Source organism: Cyanistes caeruleus, chromosome 3 (genome assembly GCF_971803275.1).
Source record: "Cyanistes caeruleus chromosome 3, bCyaCae1.hap1.1, whole genome shotgun sequence".
NCBI lineage: Eukaryota > Metazoa > Chordata > Aves > Passeriformes > Paridae > Cyanistes > Cyanistes caeruleus.
Window position 1 is genome coordinate 85,759,798 of NC_141703.1, and position 18,015 is coordinate 85,777,812.

At 41.4% G+C, this 18,015-nt stretch overlaps 1 protein-coding gene across 1 annotated transcript in view; it reads left to right on the top strand.

Annotated features, from left to right (window-relative positions):
* The first annotated feature begins 11,312 nt into the window (after nucleotides 1-11,312).
* LOC111925694 (ovostatin-like) overlaps nucleotides 11,313-18,015 on the top strand; it is a 29,370-nt gene continuing 22,667 nt past the window's right edge. Inside the window, exons 1-8 of the mRNA XM_086882399.1 lie at nucleotides 11,313-11,482; nucleotides 13,016-13,199; nucleotides 13,852-14,008; nucleotides 14,986-15,038; nucleotides 15,537-15,557; nucleotides 16,308-16,476; nucleotides 17,134-17,218; nucleotides 17,886-18,003. Coding sequence (XP_086738525.1) covers nucleotides 11,418-11,482; nucleotides 13,016-13,199; nucleotides 13,852-14,008; nucleotides 14,986-15,038; nucleotides 15,537-15,557; nucleotides 16,308-16,476; nucleotides 17,134-17,218; nucleotides 17,886-18,003 — 852 coding nt within the window. The 5' untranslated portion in view covers nucleotides 11,313-11,417. The remainder of the gene's footprint in view (nucleotides 11,483-13,015; nucleotides 13,200-13,851; nucleotides 14,009-14,985; nucleotides 15,039-15,536; nucleotides 15,558-16,307; nucleotides 16,477-17,133; nucleotides 17,219-17,885; nucleotides 18,004-18,015) is intronic.

Here is an 18,015-nt window from a genome sequence, read left to right on the forward strand (position 1 = left end):
TCAGTCTCATCAGAAAATGGGTGACCACAGTTTCTGATGCATGGTACCTCTTGGGTTACAAATCCCTGCCATTTCTAAAAGAGCACTTCAGCATAGTTCAAGAAGAAATGTAACCCTTATTCCACCTCATTTCTACATCTGATGACATATTGTCTTTACACGACATGCTGGCAACTTGACATATATTTTTATAACAAGCTCAAAACTAAATGCAGTGGTAAAATTCCGGCGTCAATAAGTTATAACTTGAATGTTACAAAAGTTTTTACCAGTGTCTGAACTTTGGATACTTTTGCCTCACTCTGGACATTTTTGACCCAGTTTGAAATGTTGTAGAATGAATTCTGCTTAGGACTGACTGGTTCAAGCCCTCAGACTGTCCTCTCACCACAGCAGCAGCAGTATTATTGTGCAATAGCAAAGTTATATGTTGACATTTCATAGAGACTGATTTATGAGACAATAGTTTATTTTCCTTCAGAGATATGAAACATATAAACAGGATATAAGCTTTCTTCCTGCAAACATTTACTTATGTTCTACACTTCATTTATCAGATTGGGCTAATTGACATCAGACATTCATGCACAAAAAATTAAATAACTGCATGAATACTATCACTAGCACAGGGGGTCAAACTAAATGAAAGCCCTTAGGCAAACAGTAATATATATTCAGGTGGGTGATTAGGAAGTTACAGCTTGTCAGCTGAACTCTGGTGCTTGGCTTTGTGCGTGTTCTTTGACACAAGTGTTGGAGGAGAGATTTAAGCAGGAGCATCTCCCAGAGCAGCTGGTGTACACCAAGAGCAGGAACATGTACAGTGATGGTAGCTCAACAGCAAGCAGCATCTCAGTAAAGGTCAGCAGAGATGTGCTGCCAAACCTCTGAACTGCCCTTCTTCAAACCCACCTTCCAAAGGTCACCACTGAAAGTGATGGGAGGACTTGTGCAGGGGATGAGGAGTGTGTTCCTATTTGAGCCAAGGAGCTGCACAAATCTTACTGTAAGCTTCAGAAAAGGACATATAGATCCTTGAAAAATAAATCTTTATTTTATCTCAGCACTGCCTCTTTCAAGAAAGAGCAACACTCAAAAGATTTGCATAGCTGAAGTGATTACTGAAATTCCTCTGAAGCATTTACTCAGACTGAATCTTTGAATCTTTGACTAGCAGGAAAAAAATTAAAATACTATATAAAGTTTTTTTCTTTACAAATTACTTGATTTTCTGCTGACACAAATTTGAGAAGTGCCATGCAAACTAACATATTTTAGTGCTGAACATGTTATAGAAATGTGTCAGCTTGTCTGGGTCTCCTTCATCTATGAAAGCAAAACCAATTATTCAGAAACAAAAGCAAGACATGGGTTTTATTTAACAAGCCATCGGTTTTATTTAAGAAGCCATCACGCAGAGAGGAAGGATGACGGTGTTAGTCAGCACTTTGTTGATACAAGAGGTGTACGTGCTGAAAGAGAGGCTCTTTGTGCCTTCCTGCAAAAGGCCTGAAAGGACATAAAACAATAAACAAGCCTGACAGCACTCAGGTCGGACAGTGTGCTGAATAAACCTGAGTTGTGTGAATTACAATGGCTTATTTGTTAGAAACACAGAGGTGCACTCAGAGAGAGGAGACGAAAAAATAATTCTTGGCACCATCAGGGAGCACACACCAGTCTGTGATAGGCTCAATCTCATATCTGTTTGAAAAAAAGGCTTTGCAAAGGACAGGAGATTTGAAAAAAGAGGTTGCTCCAAAACACTCATCTTAGATCCTGGATAGGACTTACCTTGGTCTGAACTGCACAAGAGGTTGTGATACTCTAAGAATCACATAAAACTGAACTGTTCAGTTCTGGTACCCCCATCGTGAGAAGGATGTGGACCTGCTGGAGTTCAGAGGAAAGACATGAAGATGATCAGAGGGCTGGAGCACCTCTGCTATAGAGATGGGCTGAGCAAGTTGGGATTGTTTAGCCTGGAGAAGTCTCCAGGGAGACCCTAGAGCTCCTTTGAGTAGCTAAAGAGGCTCCAAGATAGCTGGAGTGGGGTTTTTGACAAGGACATGGAGTGACAGGACAAAGGGCAGCAACTCCAGACTGGGAGAGGGAAAGTTTAGATTAGGTATTAGGAAGGAATTCTTTCCTCTGAGGATGGTGAGGCACTGGCATGTGTCTCTCAGAGAAGCTGTGTCTGTTTCATCCCTGAAGTGTTTAAGGCCAGCTTGGATGGGGCTTTGAACAACCTGGCACACCTAGTGGGTGCCGTGACTACCAAAGGCAAGGGGTTTGGAACTAGACCAACTTTCATGCCTCTTCCAACCCAAACCATTCTGTGATCCTGATTCTATAGTTATGTATTGTAGGAACTGAAATGGGGAAATTATTATTATCAATAAATTTAAGCACCAGACAAAATAATTCTGTTCATCTCTGAACTTACCCCAATTTTTTGGCAGAATTTTCCAAAAAGCTTCAGTGGGAAGGTTTAGGGCGTGTGAGGAATGTAATGTAATCTAAATCTTTCATCTTAAGACCATTTCTCCTTGTCCCATCATCATTTGCCCTTGTGAAAAGTCTCTCTTCAGCCTTCTTGAAAGTCCCTTTTAGGGACTTAGACACTCTAAGGTCTCGTACAGCTATTTGTGGTGTCCTAGCAGGCACGGTAGCTGTGAGGGTGGGAGTGGAAACCCTGGCTTTGGCCGGCGTTGTTCTTGTCAGGGGTGCCTGTGCTGCTGCTGTGTCCAGGAGCTGCAGCACAGCCCCAGGGATGCGGCCGGTCGGGAAGCTGCTCCCAGCCTTTGCCTTCCCGCTCGCTGTCACCGCTAGATGGGGCGAGGCACCCGCCTGCCATAGCCCGTGATGCTCCTTCAGGGACCCCGAGGGCAGCCCGAAACTGAGCACACGGAGCTTTGCCACCGCAGGGAGCAGGCGGGCAGAACGCGGTGCTGACCTGCACTCTTCCACTGCAGCCTACAACCTGCTCCACCAGCCCTGGGGCTGTGGGCTCTCCTTCCCACCCCAACAAAACTTCATTTACTCGAGTCAGAGTCCAGTCCAAAACTGAAAACCTCCAGCCACAGCTCCCACAGAAAAGGTGCCAGGCTAGAAAGCTACTGCATGCTTTTTCTTTCCTCACTCAGGCTGTAAACCACGCCAGAAACAGTGGGGCCATGTGCTTTTCTTCTCACTTAAATGTGCAATCCTGTTTTTTTCATGGCCAGCAACTAAGCTAGAAAGCTGTAAACAGTCATGGGTTGCTCCCACAGAGAAAGGTGCCAGGACAGAAGACTCTTGCTGGCCTTCACTCTCCTATTGCAGCCTGTGAACTGCTATAAAAGTTGATAAACTGCACTACCAGCATAGGCTAAGATCCCAGGTGCTCTGTCAGAGCAGAGACAAAACTCTGGTTTTGTAGCTTTGGATGGGAATGCCAAGGGAAACTGAGGTCTAACAGTAGCTTTTGGCTTTGGCAATTCTTTGTGCATTTAGTTTATCTTTGCTTGTCTGTGCATTTTCAACACACCCATGGCCACCACTCCCGATTCCTGACAGCCCCAGGATGGCTGGGGACATTTCAAGAGCTCTGCTTGATTGCTCATTAATTACTAGGTAGTCATGCAGAGACTATAATCCCGAGCTGATGGTATTCCTGCACACCTTGCTAGTGTGGTTCACTAGGGCTGGAGGAGACTTTTCTGCAGAATCACCTCCAAACCACCTCTGCTTTGGTCTGTGGTTGGAGGACATCGTTCCCACCTGTTCAAGAGAGTTCTGAGTTATGTAGCCAGACTTGTTCTTGTATTCACTCAGGAGCAGCTATTTTTATTAGCTCTCATGGAGCCTGAACTAGGGTCAGAAGGCTACAACACAAGAGTGTGATCCAGGATTTTAATAAGTATACACCTATATAACAGGAGTGTGTAGAAATACCCTCTTTGTACTGCACCAGTACTCAGAAAAATTGATTGGAGACTGGAAGGTGACGCTTCTTGGCTACAAAAATGTAAAGCCCCTACTTAGTAATATGCTGCCTCCAGAGACATGGTCTTCAGAGTAAGGGCTCCCCATGTTCAGTCATGCAGTTACATGTGAGGATCTCTAGGAACACTGAATACAAAATATGCATCAAAGCATTTCTTTGTTCATTTATGGAACCTGGTTTTTTGCCATGTGGCCTTATTTTTAGGAACTCAGCAGCTAGGAGTGCTTAAAAATTTTGAAGATTTTCACAGGTGAATAGAGAGACTGGGACACTGGTGCTTCTGTTCATTTTCTTTGCATCCTAGGAAAAGACTGAAACAATGAGTTTACACAGAAGTCTGCAAATAATGTAACATGTTTTCAAGCTCTGATCATGTCCTCAACATGCTTTCCACTGAAATGTCTTCCCTAATAAGACAGAAGACAGAGCCCTCTCCTTGAGCTTGAGTCCTCAAATGTGTCTTTTAAAGGACACGGTGCAGAAGAGTGTTAAGGAGGGCAAAATTTGTCAGCCAGCAAAGGTGAAATTCCTGGTGCAACTAGTAGTGAGGATGAGGTTGCTATTCCCAGTAGGCACACGCACACACACACCACAGATCCACATAAATGCGTGGCCCCCACGCAGATCTTCTACACAGACACACGCAGATCACTCCCATGATCCCAAATGGCATCAACAGCTGTCAGGGCATTCTAGCACCAAAAGGGATTCTCCTAAAAGATGCAAGGTCCTTAAGGGAACAACCTGCAGCGTAATCTTACTGCTTGGAAAAAGTGAGATGGGCACAAAAAGTGATTTGATCTGCAGTCTTTGGTCCCTGTTCACTGGAAGAATGACTGGCTCTTCAGAAAAATGAAGAGAAATACAAAAGGCTTATTTGTGCAGCTTGAAGACTCACTCTTAAAGCCTTCTCCAGCATTCTTTTGCCTGCAAATTAGTTAAATCAAGTGCTGCCCCTTGCAGAATTACAGCAGACAACACAGCAGGTGCATATGCCTTGAAACTGCATGTGGCAGTTGTTTCACATCACCAGAAGAAAGCCTATAAGCCTTTGTTAGATTAAATAACATCTGTGAAAAATGCTTTGTACTAAATGGAAATCTTGGAGTTCCGAGGCCTGTCTTGGAGCCATTACTTATGCATTGTTTAAAAGACTGGAAAAATTAGGTCTTAACATACAAAGAGGGATCACCTCACTTTATACAAGATCACTTCTATCTTTGAACTTCCAGTTCTCCTGAACAACTGGCTAAGATCATATTATCCAGTTCTCAGGTTATCCATTTAAATGATCTGGTCTTTGTAGTGTTTATAGTTTGAAATTTCATGATCAAGATGCCTGGTTACCTGCATGGCGTAGTCCCCTTGTCTTTTTATTTCTTTGGACCTTGCAGCTGGGGAAGAGTTCCCCACAGGTTCTTGCTCCAGCTCAACTCTAGCTGATGCTCTAGAGTGAGCTCTAGAGAGATCTTTCCTGGCTCATGGGCCAGCTACAGCCTCAGCCTGCACACATCTTGTGAAATGCCTATTGGCAAGGATCATAGGATCATTAAGGCTGGTTCTTGTCAGCTAGAACATCAAGTTATTTCTGGAACGCCTCCAGGGATGGTGACTCCACCACTTTCCTGAACAGTTCATTCCAATGTTTAATAACCCTTTCCACAAAGAAATTCCTCCTGATGTCCAGCCTGAATCTCCCCTGGCACAACCTGGGGCTATTTCCTCTCATCCCATTGCTGGTTATCTGGGAGAAGAGATCACTCCCCACCTGGCTCCAACATTCTCTCAAGCAGCTGTAGAGAGTGAGGAGGTCTCCTGTGAGCCTCGTTTGCTCCAGGCTAAACAACCCCAGCTCTTGGCCACTCCTCATAGGACTCACCCTCTAGACCCTTTGCCAGCTCCTTTGCCCTTCTCTGGGCACGCTTCAGCACCTCAATTCCCTTCCTGAACTGAGGGACCCAGAACTGGGTAGACTCTTTTACTCAAAGAAGTAAAAGCAGCAATGTTTTTGGGGTATTGATCTCAGTTTCTTAAGATTGCAAACTCTTGCTGTGACTGGTGGAGTTTGGATGTTTCTGAAAGGGTAAAACCTGAGTCCATTAAATGGGAGGGGTTTGAGTGGACTAGTGTGGGGGCTCCTTGCTCTCTTTAAAAGAAAAAGGATTTAAAACCCAGATGAGGTCCTTTAACTACAAGGAGTGGGAGATTATCCAGAACCTCAGTCTGGAGTGAACCGATTCATTTTCTTTGTATCAGAACACAAAATTTGAGATGATATTTCAAAAAGGAAGCTCTCAAACAGGTCCCTTTATTTTAACTCCATTACTGTCTGGGTGCTTTAAAGCCTGGTGAGTCAGTCTGCCCATGTTGACCTAAAGTGCAGAACAATATGAATAAGGGAGCAAGGAAAACAGTGACGAAAGGAAAGTTTTCTACTGAAGTAAAAATTACTTTTACTCTTTAAAAGGCTCAGTGTCACAGATTTTTGTCCTTTGTGATCAAATGAAATACATGTTCGTGGTTTCCTATGACAAAGGTCTGTAACAATCAAATCTTAGAGTTGAATATTGTCAATTTTTTAACAATTTCGAGCTAATTCAGAATGTCAGCAACAGAGTTACTGCATAAAAATTGCCTTCTTCATAGATAGTTTTATGATAAATGAATTTTTTATATTAAATGTTAATTCATTTTTTTGTTATGTTAATTTAAATACAGTAATTCTCATTAATAATTCGAGTAACTAAACCAATAAGTATTGATTGTTTGCACTGTTCCTGCACTCTGTTTGACCTCTTATATTCTTCTCTTTACATGGCCCTGTGGATTCTCTGGCAGGCTTCCTAGTTCTGTTGTTTCTGAAGAAAGGCAGATGACTGGTGTTGATTGTCTTTGCTGGTCTTTTTTAAACTTTCTTTTTCCTAGCCTGCCCTGCTATGTTTACACTCTCCTATTTTCATCATTTAAATACAGCAAGCATTTTTCAAGGATGTCTGTATACACTACATTACTTTATAGATAAAGAAAATTGGTTGGTATTTCTCATGACATATGGGGCTGCAATACTTAATTTTTCAGAAGCAGAACTAAAACATATTCAATAAATATGGTGTTGAAAGCTTAGCAGTTAATTTACTAAGTCTGTGTGTGAAAAAAAAAAAAAACATAGGTCTTTCAGGTACTGAATAGTTTATGGTTTGCTCTTCTCAATAGAACAGTGTTACAATGCTTAAAATTACCTGATCTTTATCACTACAGAAAACGAGCAACATCAGAAAAATGTTCCATCCATTCAACGTGAAATGATACAGAATACCAACCACACTGTGGCCTCTTGCCAGCAAACATTCTGAGAAATACTTTCACTTGCAAACCTAAAAGCTTGCAGAAAACTGTATGTCTTGGAAAAATAGAAGGCTGTGTGGGAAAATTTATCCAAAGCATGTAAACTTTAAAACATGCACAACACTTTTCAGAGATTTGTTGGCTTTTTAGATCAAGATGTTTCTTCACAGCACATTTGATCAATGTGTTGTGGGAAAGCATATTTCAGATTATAATTTCCTGAGAAAATCACAGGCTAGTACATAGCCTGGGACTGCTGTGAGAGTGTTTGCCTAAGTCGAATGGAAGCTGAGGCTCTGATGCCATATCCACCTCTTGTAGGTAAAGAAATCAGGCAATAAAACGGGTATTGTAGTGTGTGGGGTGTGGTGAATTGTCAGTATGTCATCTCAGATGAAGTAATGACTTAGGAAGTACTTGCAGTCCTTGCAGTGTTAGGCAAATATAAAGTGCAGCCATAGAGCAGAAACGAGTAATTATGTATTACTCACTCTTCTGGAAAATCCAAAGCTTCACTGCTAAAAGCTGCTCATATTTCTCATCAACTTCCTGCTGATTCTCTGACAAAAAGGAAAACAGGCATGACTTAGATCCATATTGACCGAGAATTTGAATGTCTCGGCTCCGCATTCAGACTGTGCAGCATTCTGCATGCCAGATAGATATTGTTCAACTGCTTTAGTTTCTCATTTGTGACTGCATCTAGTGCCTAGATCCTGTACATACAGATATGTACCCAGATATGCTGGGCATGTTGGGACAGTGTAGGGATATTTGACTCGGCCTACCCAAGCTAACTGGGGTATTGTATGTGACTAGCCACAGCCTCACAGAATGCTCTGCTAGAGCAGTGTGCATGCTAAACACTGAAAACACTCACAGAAAATGAGTGGATTCAGTTTTGGTTGAAAAACTTCACATTGCCTTGGCCTGTATGTGTGCCCAGCTGGAAAGAGAAAAGAAGGCAAGCGCATTTTGTCTGATAAAATGGATTGGCAAATTCAACTCTATTAGAAAGAAAATTAACTTGTGAAAAACATGTTTTCAATGCAACTCCAATCATCACTTTGACTCATCTAGAGAAAGAATGGAGCAGGGGGAAAGTATGTTTATATAAAATTGGTTAGTAACAGAGAGCTAGTGCAGTAACTTTCTGAAGTCTGGACAAAATGAGTTGAAGACATATTGATTTTCTGCTGTCCAAAAGACATGTGACAATATTCTACTTTGAAAATCAAGCATACTTTTGTATTTGCACTGCTTTGGTCTTGAAGTTGACACTGTTCCTCATTTCATAAAATTTCTAGCCAAGCTATGATATCCAGTTATATCTTTCCTTATGCCAATAAAAAGCGGCTCCACAGACTGGTTTAAGATTTCCAGTATCAAGGAACTTTCTGTGTGTCTTACTTGCAAATGCTGCTTAGTGTGAGGTTCATTATCCCTCCATGTTAAATCCTGATCTCTGTTATCCACTCTGGCTCCTAGTTTCTTAGTCATACAACTGAAAATTTCTTCATTTTCCCTCCCTACCCAAGGCACCTGGAATAGTTTCCTCCTTGCACTGGGATTTTAAGTATTAGGCCTGTCTTGGTACTGATGTGCTCTTATCACAACATTGCTACAATACAAAGAAGTCCTCTGGAATCAACAATTTCACTAAAATAGCTAATTCAATAGCTTGTTTCCAGAGAAACAAGTACTTTTCAATTGTTCTGAACATAGTTTCTTCCAGGGTTTCAGTTTTCTGAACGCTTTATCTTTTTCTTTTCCATGCCTGGTTGTTAACAAGAAAACCCTCTTACCATCCTGTTAAAGCCACACTGCACTTAAATAAAGGGTGAGCTTCTGGAGCAATTTACACCAGGATCCTGGGGTTGTTTGCTATTTCCTCCTCCCTCCTCAACTCTTTTTGCCTATTACTTAGTACCTGTTTAAAGTAAGAGATGGGGTCTGAGGCACTTCAAATCTGCAGATATCTGTGACATACTGCTAACTGTCTCTGACATCATTTCTACTAATGCAAGCAGCTTCCTTCACACTGTGACTGCCCTCTTTGCACACCACATACCTGCCACTCATCATTGTCACTGTAAGGCCACATCATTCTGGGAAGCTTTGTGTCATAGTTCTCACAAGTAACATAGTGGGAACAGTAGCTCCCACAGCTCCAGCAGCATCCTGGGCAGTTTCCTTTGTGTCCCATCTTGGTCATCAGAAAGGTTTTAGGAAAGATGAGTAGGTAACCTGGTTAGGCACAAGTATTTTTAAACATCTGTTGTGCTTATAGAAAGAATAATTTAATTTATTGTTAAATTTATTGTTTAATACTAAATAAGTGTGGCTGAATCATTAGCTAGAAGGTTGAAAGAATGTATTTTACCATTAAAGCTTAATTGGTAGAATCTGGCTTTTAACAGGCATACATCAATTTCTACACCACATTGCTATAGTAGTCCTCATTTCCTCCCCATACTCTTTACCACTGAAATAACTTCATGCCTTCTCTGCATTGCTCAACACCTTTTTCAGAGCCCCCAGCTCCTTTTCATGCTCCTAATTACTCCTGGAGTATACTCAACTTCCTCTTCACATTCATCTTCTGCTTGGTTGAGAAGACAAAGTAGAAAGGAAATTGCCTGTTATTTCCCCAGGTTGCAGTTACAGACTGTTTTTGTGTGGCCTACCTTATTTTCTTTTCAGATTGGCTCTTTTTTCCATTTCTTATGTAAGGGTGTGAATCCAATCCCCAGTTACTATAGATTATTTTGTTTCCTTGGTAGTATTATCAAGAGTTTAGCCAACACATCAAGAAAACTGATTCTTCCCCTGTGTTCAGTGGTCGGGAGACCACAATGAGGTTCTGCATCCAGTACAAGAAAGGCACTGACAGACTGAAAGGAGTCCAGTGGAGGGTCACTGGGATGATCAGGGACTGGGACAAACCCACAGAAGGAAATAGTCTCATTTAATTCAGCCTGGAGAAACAAAGGCTACGTGGGAACATAATTTCAGTCTTCCACAATGTAAAGTGGGATTATAGAGAAGAAAGAGGCAGATTCTTCCTTAAGGTGCACAGTGAAAGGGCACAAAAAAGTGGGCACAGGCTGTAATTTGGGAAATTCTGATTTAAGGAAGAGTTCACAGCATAGATGTTTAAGCATGGGAGCAGATGTCCAGAGATTATGTGGACCCCCCATTCCTCCAGATACACAAAACATGACTTCTTTGAAGCTAGCCCTGAGAGATTTGAGCACATAATGTCAGGAAGTTCCTTCCTATCAGAATTATTTTGTGATTCTGTATATTAATTATTCTGAAACTTCTTTTCAGATTTACTAAAATTCATGAACAACAAGTCATTTAATAGGGGGAGTAGAGATGAGGGGAAAAAGTAGACTGACAGACAGATGAGTGAACAAATGAAGTAATGTTATCAGATTCCTTTCCCTAGAAATGTACTTGTCCTGACCACTGGCAAAAATGGTAGACCACTAGCCAGCACCATCCCTTGCCAAATATTAGTGTCTGCAGTAAGAAATTCAGATTACCATTACAGGTAATTATCATTTACAGGAGTTTCCTGTAGTGCCATTCTGAAGGCAGCTGTAGCTGTATTGGTGTGTTTTTACCTGTCCTGGCTCCCATACAGACATGAAAAAGCAGTCTGTTATGATTATTTCTGCTGTGTGATGTGTCTGCAGGACACCTTTGCAGAATCAGGAAATAATTAAGCAGTGGCAAATACTAACAAGTTGAAACATTAGGGAATCTTTAACCAATGACATGATAATCAAAGAGGTAAGCTTTAATGAAACAATCATATAGGCAGGAACCGGTTTGGCTTGCAATACCTCACAGAGCTATGTGAAATATGAGAGCTTTCCAAAGCTATTGTTTGGGAGTTCAAGGAGTGTGAGAGCAGACAGTATTGAGGAAATTGAACGTATGCAAATTTTATGTAAATATCTTTTGTCAGACGGTGATTGAAGCCGTGGAGGAGGAGCACCATTTCAGGCCAGTTTAAAAACGAGGGACAGGCTGTCAGCTCGAGATCAGTCTCTCGATTTCTCCATGCACAAACATGTGGTCAAGGATTCTTCTCGGTATTCTGTCCTTGAACTGGTTTCCCATAGTGTCTTCTGAAACGTAAGTGGTCACACATTCTGTGTCTTTTTGATAACATTTTATTGTATTTCCCACCAGCTTATTTCTTCTGAGGCACTGCTATATAATAAACAGGATATTTGAGACCCAGATCCTTAAATGTGCTGATTTGGAAGTAGGTGACATTGAAGGATGATTTGGAATGGTGCTCTCCATCATAAAACTGCTGTGAAATCTAGTGTGGATGACAGAAACCTGGAACTTGAGTAGCTGAAGTGTGATGTGCATGGGTAAAGTGGCAAGGAGACTCAGGACTAGACTAACAAGTAATACTAATAATAAGGATTGATATACATCAGCAGCTCAGAGAGAGGCCAGACAGTGGCTGGAACTAAGACCATGCTGAATGGCAAACCCAGTACAATTAATATTCATATTAGCACTGTCAGTGTCCACGCCTTTATACAAACAGAAGATTTCAGCCACAGTATTCAGAAATCCACCAACATTAGAGCTTAAACCCTCTTCTCAAAAATTCTAAAGGAAAACACTGTGAAAAACAGCTTAGCTTCCTCCAATACACTGTTAATTTTAATACTTTTCATTTAGGTCTTTGAATTTCATGCAGCTCGAACTGGGCAAGTGGAAATAGAAATAAGGCAATATGAGCTGGCAAATCTGTGGGAGGAAAAAAGGGAAAGGATCAAAAGGAAAAGATTGTGTGATTCATGTTGTGCTACAAAACCAACTTGTGAATTCTGTCATACATTATTTGGAAAGAGTTGTTTGGGTAGCAAAGTGTTGGACAGCACCAGAGTTTTAGACAAACACAGCAAATATGAAGAAAGGTTTTTTTAGAGGAGTACTTTGGGGAAGAAAGGCTGCCCTAATTATAGAGAAAAAAAGTGTAAATAAAAAACTTCAGTGGAAGAAAGCAAAGAGAACAGCACGGGGAGAAGCATGGAAACATGCTTGGAAAACATGGAAAACAGAAGCATGGAAACAGAATTGAGAATGCAGGTTAGATTGAGCAGTTCCTGGAATTTTCTACAAAATAGAATAGCAAGATCACTTCTTGTGCATTAAGTGGATTGACTTATGTCAGTTCTTATCTGAGAGATATCCAGAGAATGAGAAATTTAAAGATTGTTGCAAACCTTAACTAGTGTTTTTGTCATTGATCCCAAGAAGAAGCTAAATATCGCTCCTCCTTATGGGAGGCTGCAGAAGTTTAAGTACACACCCAGGTAATGGCAGGACAAATGCAACTGTGCTTTAGCCACTTCAGCAACTGTGCAAGCCTGTGTAAGGCTGTGTGAGAGGTGCAGTATCATGTTGGGTAAGACACTGCACAGAACGATGCCAGTCCCTCAGCTGAGAAAGAACCGTGAGGGACTGAAAAGTTGACATTTGTACTTTCTTAGCATATTATTCAAAATCCACTGAAAGAAATTTAAATCCTTCCATTGGTTTGAGCAACCCTTGGATCATGTCTTCCTTCACACCTATGGCACTTCTGAGGTATTTTCCTCTCCTGTTTCCTGCCTGGCTGAACTTTCTGATCTGGTCTTACAGGCAGTATGTGCTGCTGGTCCCATCGGTTGTGCGGAGCGACGCTCCACAGACGGCTTGTGTGCAGTTACACAACCTCAGCGAGCCCCTGTCCGTGAGCGTTGTCCTGGAATATGGCAGTGTCCAACAGACCCTCTTTGAGGAACCCATGACAGAGAATGACTTCTTCAAGTGCAGCGAGTTCAAGGTATTTTGTCTTTTGAAACTACTGAAGAGGGTGTAGTAGCTGGAAATAATTCTGATTGCAACTCTCCTTGTCAATGAGGGAAAGAAGACAAAGCGTTTAAAAACTGTTGGAAAGGCTGACAAAATAGGGGGAAAAAAAGACCTATGGACTGTAGAAGGGAGCTAGAGAAAGACTTTCCATCTCGATTCGCAGAGTGAATAGAAAAAAGCTTTAGATTGTCATCACAGCTGTGTGCTCCTTATGGAACTGTTTAAGTATCAAGCAAGAGAACTCAGATGCATTGCAGTTATTCCCTTTCCCATGACCCTGCAAGATCTGCACACACAAAAGTCCCCAGGTGAGGTCTTCCAGAAAACAGCAGGAGAAAACACTTCAGAATTAAAAGTATATGGCTGTGGCAACCTGCATGTAAGAAGGATATGCATAGGACACAGCACAGCTTCAAATCTTATTACCTGGTGACAGATTACGGGCCTTCCATAGCAGAAATTCCCAGAAATTATCTCACTGACAAAGGTGGGGCTTCTCATGACTTTCCATAAGCCATTTATGACTCAACTTATGACAGTATCTTAGTCTAAAACCCTGCACATCAGGGAACCTCAGCATGTCTCATTTACCACTTTTCCTCTGTGGCTTTGTTCCTTTGCAGGTTCCTCCTGCCACTTCTGATCCCGTGGCATTCATTTCCTTCTCAGCCAAAGGTGCCAGAGTTGTCTTAGCTGAGAGAAGATCAGTGGCGATTCAGAATGTGGATGGTGCTGTCTTCATCCAGACGGACAAACCCTTCTACAAGCCAGGACAAACAGGTGGATGAAGGGTTTGAGTCAGCTAGAGAAGTGAGAAATTGAGGGCAAGGGTGGGTCAAGGATGACAGAAATTTATTCTTGTGGAATAAAAACCTCATCTGAGTTTGGGATCATCAAACTTAGTGAAAAATAGAACCAACTCACAGGAGCACAATGAAGTAGTAGAATCCATGTGTTTGTACTTAGTTAATTGCATTTACAGGACCTCGGGTTCTGTCAGGTTTACTTGAGGAGAGTCACATAAAAAGTATCCTTAAAAATACAGAAAATATTAGGTTAAGTTTGGAGCTAATAAAGTTAATATAAAAATGAAGCAAACACCTCATTTCCTGTCAGCAACTCTTTCTTTTTAACGGTTGATATATTTCAAAGTGCTGATTCCATCACAACATTTAAATAGCAGTACTAGTTGTGATGGAGTTAGCTATCTCTTTAGCATAATTATACTTCAATGCTGCAGAGTCTACACTTAGAAGAAAGACAAATTCTTCCTTCTCTCAAAGAAGAAAGAATTCCTTCTCTCCTCTCCTTCTCTCCTTCTCTTCCACAAAATGATTTTTTCATTGAACTGATTTGTACAAACAGGTGGGGTTTGTAGGAAATATTCCAAAGAACAGAGCCCTTCAACAAGAATTAAAGGCAGTAAATTGCATTCACTAAAGAGGTTGCTTCAGTCCAAGTGGGTAATAATTGAAGATATTTCAGCTGACATTTATATTTGGTTTTTTTTTTCCACTGGCTAAGACAATCCTTTCATGTTCCCTGGATGCTCTTTAGTTTTCCAAAAAAGCCTGGGCAAAGCTGTGTATTGAAAATGATTTATCACTGCTAATAAAATAAATTATAGAGGCATCAGCATGTGACACTTGGAGATCTGACACTTGGTGCCAGGTAGATAGCTGGACTAGACAGTCCTGGAGGTTTCTTCCAACCTTGATGATTCTGTAATCCTTTTTTTTGTCCTGTGTCTTTTTCAGTGATGTTTCGTGTGGTCACTTTGGACACCCAGTTCAGACCTGTTCAGGAGACGGTAAGTGTGAGTCATAGCCAAAACTTTTCAAGTACCCTCTTGAGGTACCTCTTCACTGAGACTCTCTCACTTAGATATTGAATAAGAAGGGCCTGGAATAGGCTTCCTAATATTTTTTATATTTTATATTTTTTGTATTTTGTATATTTGCTGTGACTCCTTACCTTCACACTCAGTCATTTCCCTGTCTTTGTGGAAGCAAGGCTCTGAAAGCACTTGTGGAAATTTCTCACAGCACACAAATTTTGTAGTCCCAGATATGTAGAAAAACACTGGATATTTTTGCAGAAAATATAAATTCACAAACAGGTTGTCCTCTTAAAATTATCTCTTTATTTACTTTATTTATCTCATGAGCTGTAAATTGTTTGCTTTCCCAGCCTTCTCTGTCCAGAAAAAGCTGTTTACAGCTTTCCTTATGTTCTAGTGTTTATCAACCTCCACTGTCAGATTATTGTTTTGATAATTTTTTTTCTCTCCCTTTATTTCCTCCTCCAGTATCCCAGAATCATCATTGAGGTAAGAGACACAACATGATATTAAAGCACGAGTTACTTTGGAAAGACTATGCTTCATCATTTCCCATAGAGTCAACAGCTGAGAGAGGCTCATCCAGAGCACACCATGTAGAGCCAATGGATTTAAGGCTGAGCAGTGGCAATATCCTCTGTCAAGCACCAGAGGAGAAGAAATCAGCAGAACTGGAGCTGTTAGTCAGAGACAGAGTGGGGTTGCTGCTTTGCCTTTCATTACAGTTCAAACAGGAGTGTTCTGTCCAGGCTTACCCTGGGAGGACTACAGCAAATAACTGGGGAAATAGCCTCATTCTCTTACACAGGCATAAGAATGGTGACTTTCTGAAATGCCGTGTTCTCATGGGGATGGGTTAACAATGAATCATCTTCTATATTTCACATCACTACATCTCCCAGCACTTTCTGAGAGAGGCCAGCATAATATTCCTGCCTTACAAAGGCAGTTGAGCCAGAAAGATTTGTGCTGAGTGCCATAGATAGGCAGCCTCTGCCCCATATGCAACCTATGTCCCAATCAGGAACTGTTTCTGAATGATCTGAGGCCATCTGTCAGTGCAGATAATTCCCAGTTAAACATAAACTTAGGTTTGTTAAATCCACAAGCAGACATGGAAAGTCACGTCACCAGCCCCAAAGCGCTCTTAGCCTGTGACACATTTAGGAAATATGTCAGAAGACAGGCCTTGAAAGAAGGCAAGAAATGGTGATAAAGGTTTTCCTATAACTCTTCCAGGATCCAGAGCAAAACAAGATCTTCCAGTGGCTGGAGGTGACATCAAAGCATGGAATTGTCCAGCTCTCCTTTCCACTAATCCCAGAGCCTATTCTGGGGTCCTACCAAATTACTGTGGAAAAGAAGTCAGGTGAAAAAGAGTACCATTCCTTCAGAGTGGAGCAATATGGTAAGCAAAGGCTCATAAACTACCCTGTGCTAGCAGTGAGGCTCTGCCTAAGTCAGATAAAAGCTACTAGTGCACAGTTTAAGTCCTTTGAATTCTCTGTGTCATGCCTGGAACAGAAAGACAAGGAGAGAGCTGGGTGGACTGGTGCATGAGAAACAGGCCTTTCCCAGCTGTGTTGTCATTATTGATGGTGACCTGGGATAAAAGATAAGTTGAAGAAAGGAGGTGTCAGCAATCTATTTGATTTTATTATTTCACTTAATCTGTTGCCTTTCTCCTTCGCTGCAACTGGATTGCATAATAACTTTTGTTCTCCAGGGCTGAACTACTTTGAGACATTGGCATTACTCATTTTTCTTTAAGAAAAGAGATTAAAGTGGTTTATCACGGGTTTTGCTGTGACTATTACAATTATTAGAATGATTATTATTTAATTTTAAGGAAGTTACTCATCTTACCACTCAAGGCTATTTTTTCTATCGTAATAGACTACAGCCAGTTCCTAGTTAGGATCTTCTTTGATCCATTTCCTCTCCCTTGTTGGTGAAAATGTCTTTGCCAGCTGTTTTTTTACTGCCTTACACACACACACGCACACACACATACCTGTGTATGGCACACAATTGCTGATCAGTCATATTCACATTACATTCTCAGTGCTGCCAAAATTTGAAGTGACAACCACTGGGCCAAAGGCGATTTCTTTCTTTGACGAGGAAGTCAGGGTGAACGTTTGTGCCTCGTAAGTATCAGAGCTGAACACAGCACAATTGTGCACAACAGATGGTGTAGGCATTGGATGGTGGGCTGTGCTGGGAAGCAGAGATCCTGCTGCTGGTTCAGAATGTGGCTTTGAGCAAATCCTTTAGCTATGACTTTCATGATATAAAATAGGATAACTCTTTTCCCGCTACACAGCAGAATTAAAACTGGGAGAGTTTGTGTGTGTCCAAATCAAGCACTTCCTACTTGCTAGCTGTTGTGTTTTATTATTGCAGAAAATGAGAATCTATCATTAAAATTGCTGTCTGTGATGCTGCCAAAGTGCAGGGTGCCAGGAGTTAAAAGGGTGAATAGGGTTCTTCTGCAGTATGTTCTGCCTTCTGTAAGACCAATGAGAAAAAGCTGCAGGGAATGATATCCTGAGTCCTACACTGCTTTCCAGCTTCATTCTTATTTACAGAATGACTGCACCAAAACAATGGTGAAGCAGGGCTTTTCTAACAAAATGGCAGAAACAGCCTATAAATAGTAGAAGGAAATTCTACTAGAGCTGACTGACTCCCAGCTGCTCTTCTGTCTGTGCTCTGGGTACTGCGGAAGGATTTAGAGTCATCATTGCTCTGCAACTTTTGCAGGTCTCATATTAAATCCATGTGATTGAATCCTCATGTTTCTGCCTCTCCTAGGTACACTTATGGCCAGCCAGTGCAAGGGAATGCCCGAATAAATGTGTGTCAGCAGCGCTTTTATACTCCACTCTGTCAACAAAACCGGAAAAAAACCTGTGAATCTGCCACTGGACTGGTATGATACATG